Raw genomic sequence first — 11,809 nt, forward strand, 5'->3', positions numbered from 1 at the left:
CATGAATTGTAATCCACCAGAGTACCTGGATCCTAGGAGGGATGAAGGGGTTCCATGCTCCAGACGCAATAGCACCAGATGGGCCAGAGGGGTTAGAGGGGGAAGAGGATGCACAAAAGAAGGAAGATACTGAGAAAACACCTGTGGGAGTGGGGGCCCAGATTAACTCCAGAGTGCGTGAGGTATACAGATTGAATAGTACCAGCCATGGAACTGAATTCCTCGAGCTCATGTTCCAAGAAAGGTCTTCTGAAATCTGGCTTCCAAGATCTTGAACTTCCGACACCACTAAAATTGTTAGCTACTGAGGAACAAGCATCACAGGCTAAACGGAAAAGGTTGGGGTACTGATCCTTGAGAGGAGTGTTGCCCACCTATACATCTGTCCAAAATTTGACTCTATTCCTTCCCTCGGTCGGAGCTGAATATTTTGGATGAATAGTTCACGGGTACGAAGCACAGACCTTCAAAGAAGCGGCTTCACTTCCTCACTTATATAGGTGTGTCTATCAAGAGTGTCCCTGTATATAAAAACACTCCGATTTATATATATAGTCCATAAACAACATTAAGAGCATAACTCATCCCACTAATATATAGGTCATCACTAGATTTATCTACTTTATAAATTTTCTATGAATGGGTGCTTTTTATATTTTATCGTCTAGTGACCAAACTAACTATACGTGCAGTTTGTTTTTACCACATTGAACTTAGAATTTTGAGGTTACAAAATACTAAGTTGGGTTCCCACTGTAGATAATTACTCAATGGACTTTAGCCCCATTCGTTTTGACATCTTACTAATATCATCCCTTGTAGGCCTTTAATCAAAGGATTAACCAAATTTTATTTTGATCTTATATATTCTACACTAATTACTATATCCCCAATTAACATTTTAATGGAGTTATGCATTCTTGCAATATATGTGGATTTTCCATTATATACATCATTACAAACTTTAGCAATAATAACTTGATTATCACAATATATTGTTCTTGCATGTATTGACTTTGGCCATATGAGAATGTCATATAACGAATTCTTTAGCCATTTGGCCTCTTTACCGACAGAGTTTAAAGCAATAATTTCATACTCTATAGTAGAGCATGAAATATACATTTGTTTATTTAACCCCCATGATATCGCATTACCTGCTGATGTAAATATCCATCAGGATGTTGATAGTGAATATTGGATTTCATTAATCCAGTTAGCATCACTAAACCCTTCCAACACTCCAGGATAACTCACATATTTTATGCCATAATTGATAGATCATTTCAAGTATCTTAATGCTCGAGATATAACATATCAATGCTCTTTACTTGGGCAACTTGTATAGCTACCAAGTTTTTCTACCGCATATACAATGTCAGGCCTTGCGCTAGTCATTGAATACATTAAAATACCAATTACCTTAGCATATTCAAGTTGAGATATACATATTCCATCATTTTTCTTTAACTTAATATGAGGAACTATAGGGGTAGAGATTGACTTACTATCAATATGCTCAAATTTATTAAGCATTTTTCAATGTAGTGAGATTGAGTCAAAATTAATATTTTTTCTTTTCTTACTATTTTGATACCAAGTATCACGTCAGCCTCTCCTATGTCTTTCATATCAAAGTTAGGTGTGAGGAACTTTTTAGTTTCCTCCACAATTTCTAGATTAGAGCCAAAGATAAGCATGTTATCCACATATAAACAAATTATGATACATAAAAAATTCATTTTCTTACGATATACACATTTATTAGCCCCATTTCTCTTAAAGCTATTTGACATCAACACATTGTCTAATTTCTTAGGCCATTGTTAAGGCGCTTGTTTTAGTTCATAAAGAGATTTAATCAATTTACAAACTTTATTCTCATGACCTGACATTACAAACCCTTCGGGTTGTTCCATATATATTTCTTCATCTAAGTCACCATTTAAGAAAACAGTTTTTACATCCATTTGATGTATGAAAAGATGATTAGAAAAGGCTATTATTAAAAGCAATCTGATAGTAGCAATTCTTGCCACAGGTGCAGATGTGTCAAAATAATTATTGTCTTTTTTTTTGTTTAAAACCTTTAGCAACTAATCATGCTTTATATTTATTAATAGAACCATCAGAATTCATTTGTCTTTTAAAAATCCATTTACACTTAATGGGTTTAGAACTTAGTGGAAGATCTATTAATTTCCAAGTTTTATTAGCTATTATGGAATTATGGAATCCATTTCATTATTAATAGCTTCTCTTAAAAAAAATTGCATCTTGATATGCCAAAGCTTTATTTAAAGATGTAAGATCTTCCTCCACATTTGAGACTATAGGTAATGAATTCAAAATTTTATTTTGATTAGCCTCATCAAGATAAATATAAAAATCAGGTCTAAAGTTGTAAAATGGATCTCCTCTAATTCTTTTACTTCTTCTTGGTTCTATTATTTCATCATTATTATTTTCTACATGTTTTTCATCAATATAATGATCATTTTCATGATTATTTTTATTTTGCGTGCCACTTGATTCATTCACTTCACTTTTACAAGTGAGATTTTCAAAAAAATTAGCATCTCTAAATTCCAAAAATGTATTAGAAATTAGAATAATTTTTTTTTATAAGTTTTACTATTATGAGAATATCCCACAAAAACACATTTAGATGTCCTAGGACCCAATTCATATTTTGTAGGATATGAAAGTCTAACATATGCAAGACAATCCCATATTTTGAAAAAAATTCAAAAGAAGGTTTTTTATCAAACTAAAGCTCATAAGGGGCCTGATCATACTTTTTATGTGGAATCCTATTTAAAATAAAGCATGCAGATAATAAAGCTTCACCCCACAAATTCAATGGCAAGGAAGAATAAATAAGTATTGCATTTACCATTTCAGCTAAAGTTCTATTTTTTCTTTCCGTTAGTTTATTTTGTTGAGGGGTATATGGAGCAGTTACTTGATGAATAATGCCATTATTTTCACAAAATTCATTAATGTCATTTGATAAATATTCTCATCCTTTATCACTTCTAATGATTTTGATTTTCTTACTAAGTTGATTTCAACTTCCACTTTGAAAACCTTAAATTTTTCAAAAAGCTCATCTTTATGTTTAAGCAAATAAACATAAGAAAATCTAGAAAAATCATCAATAAAGATAATAAAGTATCTTTTACCACTTCTAGTTAGAACATTATTTAGATCACATACATCACGTCCTAACAATTCACTATTTCTTTCAATAGAAGGAAAATGTTTTCTAGTTATTTTAGCTTTGTACATATACTTCACTTTTTTTCTTTAGTTAATTCAGCAAATTAGAATTTAATCCTAATTTAACCAAAGATTTAATGGAAACAAGATGACTTTGTCAGACCCAATGACCATTTTAAAGCCCTTATTAATCAAGATACATCTTGAAACAATGTTTCTTTTCATGTCTGGTACGTAGTACATATTTTTTAAGGTGAGTACCCTTTCCAAGCATATTTGCCATAGCTTGGGTTCCAAGTTGAACTGAATTACCGTCGCCACTTATTCAAAAGTGTTAAACATTTCTCGATCATTAGATACATGAATGGTAGCGTCGATATCGACCCACCATCCATTGTCTTTATCGATCAAGTTTACTTCGGTTACCATTGCTACAAATATTTTTTCAATGGTCAAGTTCACTTGGTCTCTAGGCCTCTTGAGCTATTTTCGGTGTCGACACTTTTTTGAATACTGTCCCGGTTTTTCACATACATAACAACTGGCTTTTTTTTTTGTTGGCAATAAACTTTTGGTCCTTATAATTTTCATTATTGACCTAAGAAGAGAAATGCTTCTTGTTATAAGGAGCAATTGATTTTTGCTCCATAAGGTTTGCCTTAGAGTGAAAATTAAATGATTCATCTTTCTTTCCCCTAAGTCTTTTCTCTTCTTCAATTCGAAGAGATCTTTGAAGTTGGACCAAATTAAGATCAACTTTCTTGTATTTCATCTTTTTTTGGTACTTTCTCCAAGACGTGGTAACTTATGAATTATAGAGCCTACTAGAAAGTATTCATCCATAGAAATACTACAATCTTTAAGTTCATTGACTACAAGTTGCAACTCATATACTTGAGAGAGAATAGACTTGTTTTTAATGAATTTAAAATCTACAAAAGTTGGAGATCAAAAATATTTTGTTACTAGACTCTTCTGTGAGGTACTTGGTTTCAGGTACTTTCCGAAGCTCTCTCACCGTGCCAATAGAGGCATACATGTCAAGGTATTTAGGATGTGACCCTTGCATATATAATCACCCTCCATCCATCTCTTGTATGATTGAGTTTGCTCGTCTGTAGAGTCATCTGATGGTGGTGGCGGTGCAGACATTGACTCGGTGACTATGAAGCCACTTTGAGAGTGGTAAGCAAAAAGAGAACATGTAGCTGCCATCTCTTGAAATTCGGCCCGTTGAAGCATTCGAGTCGAGTAAAGTCGTGATTCATGACCTTCAAAGAAGTCATGAATTGTTCGAAGTTTGGTTGAGTGTAATGGGGGAAAAAAAATGATACGATTTACAAAAATCAATCTCGAACTCTTCTTGTTTTCGAGCACGCAAGAGCGCTATCTCAAGACGATATATGCTCATTTCGATTTATTAATTGATATGCATAAGAAGGACAACTCATCCTCGGGATACAAAAAAACAGAGAGGTCTTATATGATATTCCTAAGCTCTATGCACTTGAGATTGGTACCCACACAATAGACACCAGAGTCTAGAAAGTTTAGAGAGAGAAAGAGATAAAATCGAATAGAGAGAGCTTGCCCACTGGTTTGTTTACTGGAATTGCAGAGAATAGTCTATTGAGATACGCTAAAAATTTGTTCCAAGTATTCAAAATCATATGGGTAGGAGTACCCTTGTTATAGAGCACCAAGAGGCTACCTATTTAGTGTTGTGGTGGTTACATGTATCATCCAACAGCTATAAGTTACATGTGTTACTTGCACTCCAACAACTCGCACTCGCACATGCACATGCATATGCACACTCACATCGCACGCTTCGTGTGCTCTATACATGTGTCTTATCTCCATTTGTACTTAGAGTATATTGCATGGGAATGCTCTTAAATATAGCTCAACAAACTCTCTCATCTTCAATATAGGACTCAAACCTACATCTTTCTCTCTCTACAAAGTATTTTAAGAAAGAACAATAAAACCAAAGTGGTTGTTTTGAAATACTGTTAAGCATTTTTCAAACTAAAAATAGTAACAATTTCCTCCACTATTTCAAAAATATTAACAGAAGCCACTTGACTCATCGGAAATCATATGGGCTTGACACTTTTATTTTAGGACCAGTATGAACCAAGCAAATACATGACATTCATTATACTTTCTTTCATTCTTCATTTTCTTGGGAAATATAACTTTTTTTTTTTTTGGGCAGACCAATTTTAGAAATGGTTAGTGGTTTTCGAATGCGTCAGTGGGAATGGAAACCTAAATCGATAGCTGAAATTCAAGTGGTGGTACCACCACAACCTCCACCCCATTTCAGTAAATAGCAATTGACCTTAGTATATTATAGGTGTGGGCTCCAATGACTGCCCCAGCTGTGGGTCCCACAAGATAAATCCAAAGCTTTTCTAGGTCTCCTTTTACAACTGCAGCTCCCACACTCCTTGCCGGGTTCATGGAGGCTCCAGATATAGCCCTGGTGGAATAAGTCACAAGTCATGAAAAGGTATATGAAATTTTAAAGGGTGAGGTTTTGATGTTTTGAGCCACACACCTGTTTATATGTATCCGCATCCAAAAAATTCAAGTCAAATTGATTTTGGATCAAAACATTTAGGAGTCAATAATCTCAACTATAGTGATCAAGAATATGGATAAATAAATAAAATTTTAATAAAAGGGCATATTTTGAAAAATAAATTTGAACCTTTTTTTTGCTTCTTCACAGATCCGTAGATCTGCATTTTGGAGTTGGAAAAAACTGGATCTAGAACAAGATTGTAGTTCTAGTTATATAAAAGGTGTTTTGAATGCTAAGTCTTTGAAAGACCTAGAGTCGGGGGGACTTAGAGTAGACTTTTCCAATTTAAAATGAAAATAAAAAATAAAAAATATAAAAAATAAAACTCTTTACAATTTTGCAAAGGGAAAAGTTTATATAGAGTCGAGGCTCTAAACAATCAAATTTGAGCCTGCCTCAAAAATTTCACTAGAAGAGGTTGTTTTGATGCCCAAATATCTTCAAATTGATCATATCGACATCAAGATCTATGGACATAAGAAAAAATGGATTTTAAGTTTTGAAAATAATGTATTTTGTAATGCATTTTTGGACTGTCAATTTTCAAGATTTTCAAGTTTTCATAGATATGTTGATCTACACTATTTTTGAAGCTTTAAAATTTATAAATAAATATGAAAATATATTTTAAAGCTATCACAAAGATTTATAGTATTGAAGGTACTATTTGAAGGTAGACTCTAATTTGATTGTTTAGAGCCTAGGCTCTATACAAACCGCACCTTTTTTCAAATTTTCATATGTCCTCATTTTTTGGTTGAAAAATGATTATTGTGTCTTTACTCATGTATCCTTTGGTAAGGATTAGTTTTACACTGCCCTAAATGCAACAAATGGGCCTATGCCTGTTTCTAGGTACTTTCAAGTCCATATGTTTTTCAAGAATTTGGAGTGGCCTTAGAACTAAAAACCAATATGATTAGGGATTGTATACAATGAGACCATTTACTTTTGGAATAGGGAGGTCACAATACTTACAACTATCAGATGTGAAATCTGATAGGTTGGGTGTGTAATAAAGTTCGAGAAAAATTCTTTTGAATTTTGTGCTTGGTGAAAGTATATGATAAGACCATTTATATTTTGTACAAAGTGGTCACAATAAATCTTGACCATTGGATGTGAAATTGAGTGGCTACATTTATTTCATTGACCAAGCACAAAATTCAAAAAAAAAATTCTCAAACTTTGTGACACACCAAAGCTATCAGATTTCATATCGGATGGTTGTAATTCTTGTGACTTACCTATTCCAAAGGTACATAGTCTCACTGTATACCATCCCAAAGAACAATGCAATTAAGTAAAGTAATTGTAGTTACCCCGCAATGAGTGCATTAGCTAGGACAGTTGCTCCTATTGTAACCCCCGCAAGCTCTCCAATCTGTCAAAATTCATAGGGCAATAACGGTTTATAAAGGGAAATTTATTAAATAACATGGATGTACTTTTGTCCATGGTGCTCTATCAAGGTAATGGGTGTGTGCACATGCATACCAGATAATTTTTCAGATAGGGTCCAGATCTGCCTAGATCTGGATCCACATCTGAAAAGAATACATAGGATTAGGATCTAAAAACTATCCCTAAGATCTAGATCCGGATCCGGATCTGACCAGTTCTACAAACCAATCCAAAATGGGTATTAGGTTTTTAAAAGTTAAAAATATTATATACATTAAATATATAAATTAGTAAATGTAAATCATATATATTGTTTTAATAACGGGGTCGGATCCGGATTGAATTCACCTGTACCCAGATTTGATCCGAATTTTGGATCCATAGCTGGATCCGAAATATGAACTTTAGATCCGAACCCGCGTAAATCCTCAACCCTACTAATAAGTGTATGCGACATAGGGTTAATAACTTTTAGCCCTCCAATAGAAATACCAATGGTGATGCTTCCCGACCTTAAAAATCACTTTCAAGGTGGGTAAGGGATCCCAAAAAAGCTCCAAATAAATTTTCACACCTCTGAAATACAAATCTTTAGACAAACAAAGAAAGGAATTGCCATCCCAAATCCATCTGAAAGAGCAGTGGTTGTAAAATTTTGGAGTGGCCTTGGAACTAAAAATCAATCTGATTAAGAGATTTGTAGCTTTTTGGGGTCCATTAGCCACCCCCAAATGGTTCCTTAGGTCAGGGAGCTTCATTATTTAGGTGCTAGGAGCCCTAAAAATTTGAGCTTACTCATACATGCATGCATACATTAATACATGTGATTGTATGTACGCATACACATGCGTAACCAATGTTGCTACTAGACTTACAGCCCCTGGTTGGTGCCATGTATCAATATGATGTTGACACTTAAAGAACTTTGGGTGTACTAAATAAAAATAATAAAAAACTATGAAAATGTTTCTAACAGGATTTTGCATCAAGTCATTTATTCGAAGCCCTCTATTCTCCTAAGTCATTGACAACTTTTATGTGGTTTAAAAAGAGATATTATATTTTATATATTAGAATGTAATTTTTTAGTTATAAAAACTTACATTATGGACATGTTTAGCTATGTTGGCTTTCAATCTGAAGTACAAGACTGTTCACGCTTGTAGACCAGTGCAAGCATCGGTGTCCGTTTAAGAATTGATGCTTACACAGGCAACACCTATGTAAATCTAATTTATTCAAAAGTTATGGAGATAAAATTCCTAAAATTTCAAAAGCAAGAACTGTATAGAATCAATAAGATCGCAGAATTGGAGAACAACCTCCACCAAAAGAAAAAAAATCGGCCACTGACGACGACAACAACAACAATAATAATAAAGCCTAACAAAAAATATTAAACATTTCACAAAATAATAGACATGATCAAATACATACCGCCCTACTATCAGTTACCACTCCACAAACCACAAACATAAGAAGGAATGCCATTATAAATTCCCATCCCAGTGACTCAATGTCAGTCCCTGCGGGCAGTGTCATAGAAACATTAACCTTCTTGGTCTGGTACAATATCCTCAAAGTAGCATTAGCAAGAGTCGAACCCAGGACTTGAGCTGCAACATAAGTGGGCACCTACATGAAAGATAAAGTTCCTGCCCAGTATTAGATTAAGGTGCAATAAAACTAGTTATAACCATTGGTAGGATCGGGATCAGGTTTATCTTAAGAGAAAATGTATTCTATGATCTATATGATCATAAAAAGTTCGAAGCACATAAGGAAAAGGGATTGTATAATCTAAGACCATTTGCCTATGAGGAGGTCACAATCACTTCTAGCCATCCTATGTGAAATTCGACAACTTTGAGTTTGTCATAAAGTTCGAAATTTAGTGCCCTTCTGAGCTTTGAGTCTCTTCACTAGGACATCCATATCTGTCAGATTTTATATCAGCTAAGAGTGATTATGACATCTTCGTACGATAAAAAAATGGTCTTGTTTATGCTTGTAGTAAGAAAAAATAGTCTATTATCGTATATAGTATATAACACACATAGTATACTTGCTATACACCGGAGATTTATGGTATATGATACATCACGTAGACATCCATCGTCTATCATCCCTAACACTAGACAATTGAGATCAAACAAATTCCACCCTGACATAAGTTTACGTAGTTACCGTCAATCTCAACCGTTCACCATCCAGAAAAGATTATGGATATTACCCATTGTGTGTCACTATATACTACTAGTATAAATATGGTGTAGTTTCACTCAGCTCTAAGTAAGTTTTTTAACTCGTGTGGCTATTCATACACTCAAAGAATGACACTGTATTTGATCTAAGTTCTTTAACTCGTGTGGCTATTCATACACTCAAAGAATGACACTGTATTTGAACCGTGAAATATGCATTTTTCCTGTGCCAAATTCAAGCTCAAATAGATAGGGGTGACAATGGGTCCGGTCCGGCTGGACGCGGACTCGAATGGTATTTAGGTCCAAGTTTTTGACCTGGATCCGACCCGTCGGTTACCGGGTCTGGTCGGGTCCATTGCCGCCCTATGACTATGAGCTTTTTTTTTTTTTCCCTTTTTTTACCATCATATGCCCAAATTATTGGCAAGCCGTCTGATTTGTCGTTTAATAGCTAAAAATGACTGCGAGTTCTTATTGTATATGATTCTTGCTACACCCAAACGAATATGACTCAAAATAAAATATTTTATCTTTAACGGTTTATAACTGCAGGTTGGGTCCGGTTGCGACCCGAACCCAGACCCGAGTAATGTGCAGGTCGGGTCCAGGTTTTGGACCTTGACCCGACTCGTCAGGTCCAACATTGAACTCTTACCTAAACCCGAGGTTGGTCTACCCATTGGGTCCCGAGTCTAGTCGGGTCCATTGCCACCCTTACAAATAGATAGAGAAGCATAGATCACCAAAAGACACAAATTAGGGCTACAAGTTTTAGGGTTTTCTCACACTCTTCCATGGAAAGCGGCCAATAGATGCAAAGGCAATGGTCACAGCTGGGTTGAAATGCCCTCCTGATACATGACCAATTGTGTAAATCATCACCATCACAACCGAACCCCACACAATTGCAACGCCCACTAAACCTATGTTGTGCTTATCAGCATCCATGAGAAGTGATGCGCAACCCACAAATACCACAAAATATGAAGCAAGCATCTCTGCAATAATCTGAAAGAGACAACACTTCTACATCGTCACTTTAAATAATGCTCTTATTATGCACTGTTTTGCATTATTATCAAATATTGAAATGATGAAGAGGACTCATTTTGTTATTTTGAATGGGAAACAAAACTTTCAACAACTTTTTTTTTTAATTGTAAAAATAAACAATAGTAATATTAGTATATTACCACTAGAACATAATCTCTACAACCAATAGAATAATCATAGCAACAAAAAAAAATTCGTGAAATAGAATCTCTATGTACTAGAAAAAACTAATGCATTGATTGCATAGATACGATCCAATTTTTAAAGGGCTAGATCTAAGGGCCACAAAACTCAAAATTTAAATATTTTTTTAAATAATCATCTAGCAATTCTTACATGGTTCTCAAAATTTTAGACTGAAAAAAAGAAAATCATCCTAAATCAGTATCTCGAGCGAGGGAGTAGATGCATAATATGCTTATGAGGGAGCATATCATATGTGCTCACCTTTTGTATTGAGACGATGAATGATGGAGAGAGACGAAGCCTTAGAGGGCTGTCTTGGCAAACACTAGTAAAAGAAGTCTTGCCTTCTTCCAAGCTCAACACATCAGGAATAGGAGAGATGCCAATTGGGGATGTTTTAGGAGTCTCACCCATCCTTCCTAATTCATTCTCCATGCTCTATAGAGTATAATCCCCATGATCTGTTGCCTTAAGCAATTATATAACTGTAAGAAGGCTGAGGGGAGAGCTGTGCAAAAAAAAAAAAAAAGGATTGAACAAGGAATATGCTTAGCCTAGTGTGTTTATAGAATGTTCACTTTTGAAATTTCTAGGATTCTCTCTCAATACCAATAGACATACAAACAAAAAAAATATGAATTACCAAGTTTTCTAACATAACATGCTTTTGAGCTAGTATTTTCCTATGTTGTAGAACATAAAAATTATCCCTCTCTCTCTCTCTTAAGACTTTCTCATAAACTAACAAAAAAAAAGTGATATAAGAAAGATGAGGGAAAAAATAATTAAAATAATAATAACAATAAAGGGTGAAAGAATATACCTCTTTATGATGATATGTAAACAAATCCATCCTAAAATATCTTTTCACAAGACCCAAATTCTTTACTCAATTTCAATTTCTATGTATAAAGAATGACATCTCCTTTTTAAATATACTTAAAAAAAAGATAAACAAGTAAACCCACAAAAAGTAAGTACTCTGCCTCTCTCTCAAACTCACGTGTCCCTTATCAAACCATATCAAGTAAGCCTTGTCCTAACTAAACCTAATTAACATTTGTGTATTTAAAACCAACTTAATCCTTTCCCTAATTAAAAATAACCACATCCCCAAAACAACTCAGGCACTACCCTATTTACT

The 11,809-nt window shown here is 34.3% G+C and overlaps 1 protein-coding gene across 1 annotated transcript; it reads right to left on the reverse strand.

Moving 5' to 3' along the window:
- Window positions 1-5,550: 5,550 nt before the first annotated feature.
- LOC105420034 (aquaporin NIP1-1-like) lies at window positions 5,551-11,100 on the reverse strand. The gene is made up of 5 exons (XM_011622115.1): window positions 10,927-11,100; window positions 10,213-10,434; window positions 8,657-8,854; window positions 7,138-7,199; window positions 5,551-5,710 (listed from the first exon to the last, which is right to left on the reverse strand). The coding sequence occupies exons 1-5, from the start codon at window positions 11,098-11,100 to the stop codon at window positions 5,551-5,553; spliced, it is 816 nt and encodes a 271-aa protein (XP_011620417.1).
- Window positions 11,101-11,809: the final 709 nt, after the last annotated feature.

The sequence above is a fragment of the Amborella trichopoda genome, chromosome 4, assembly GCF_054954075.1.
Source record: "Amborella trichopoda isolate Santa Cruz 75 chromosome 4, AtrichopodaSantaCruz75HAP2 v2.0, whole genome shotgun sequence".
Lineage (NCBI taxonomy): Eukaryota > Viridiplantae > Streptophyta > Magnoliopsida > Amborellales > Amborellaceae > Amborella > Amborella trichopoda.

What these genes read in the sequence shown, in the direction of transcription:
- LOC105420034 (XM_011622115.1), bottom strand. Translation starts at nt 11,100, where the DNA reads ATGGAGAATGAATTAGGAAGGATGGGTGAGACTCCTAAAACATCCCCA. An exon ending in TGGTAACTGATAGTAGGGCG is followed by an intron (nt 7,200 to 8,656) that starts GTATGTATTTGA and finishes GAATTTTGACAG; the next exon opens with ATTGGAGAGCTTGCGGGGGT. An exon ending in GCTAATGCACTCATTGCGGG is followed by an intron (nt 5,711 to 7,137) that starts GTAACTACAATT and finishes TTATTCCACCAG; the next exon opens with GGCTATATCTGGAGCCTCCA.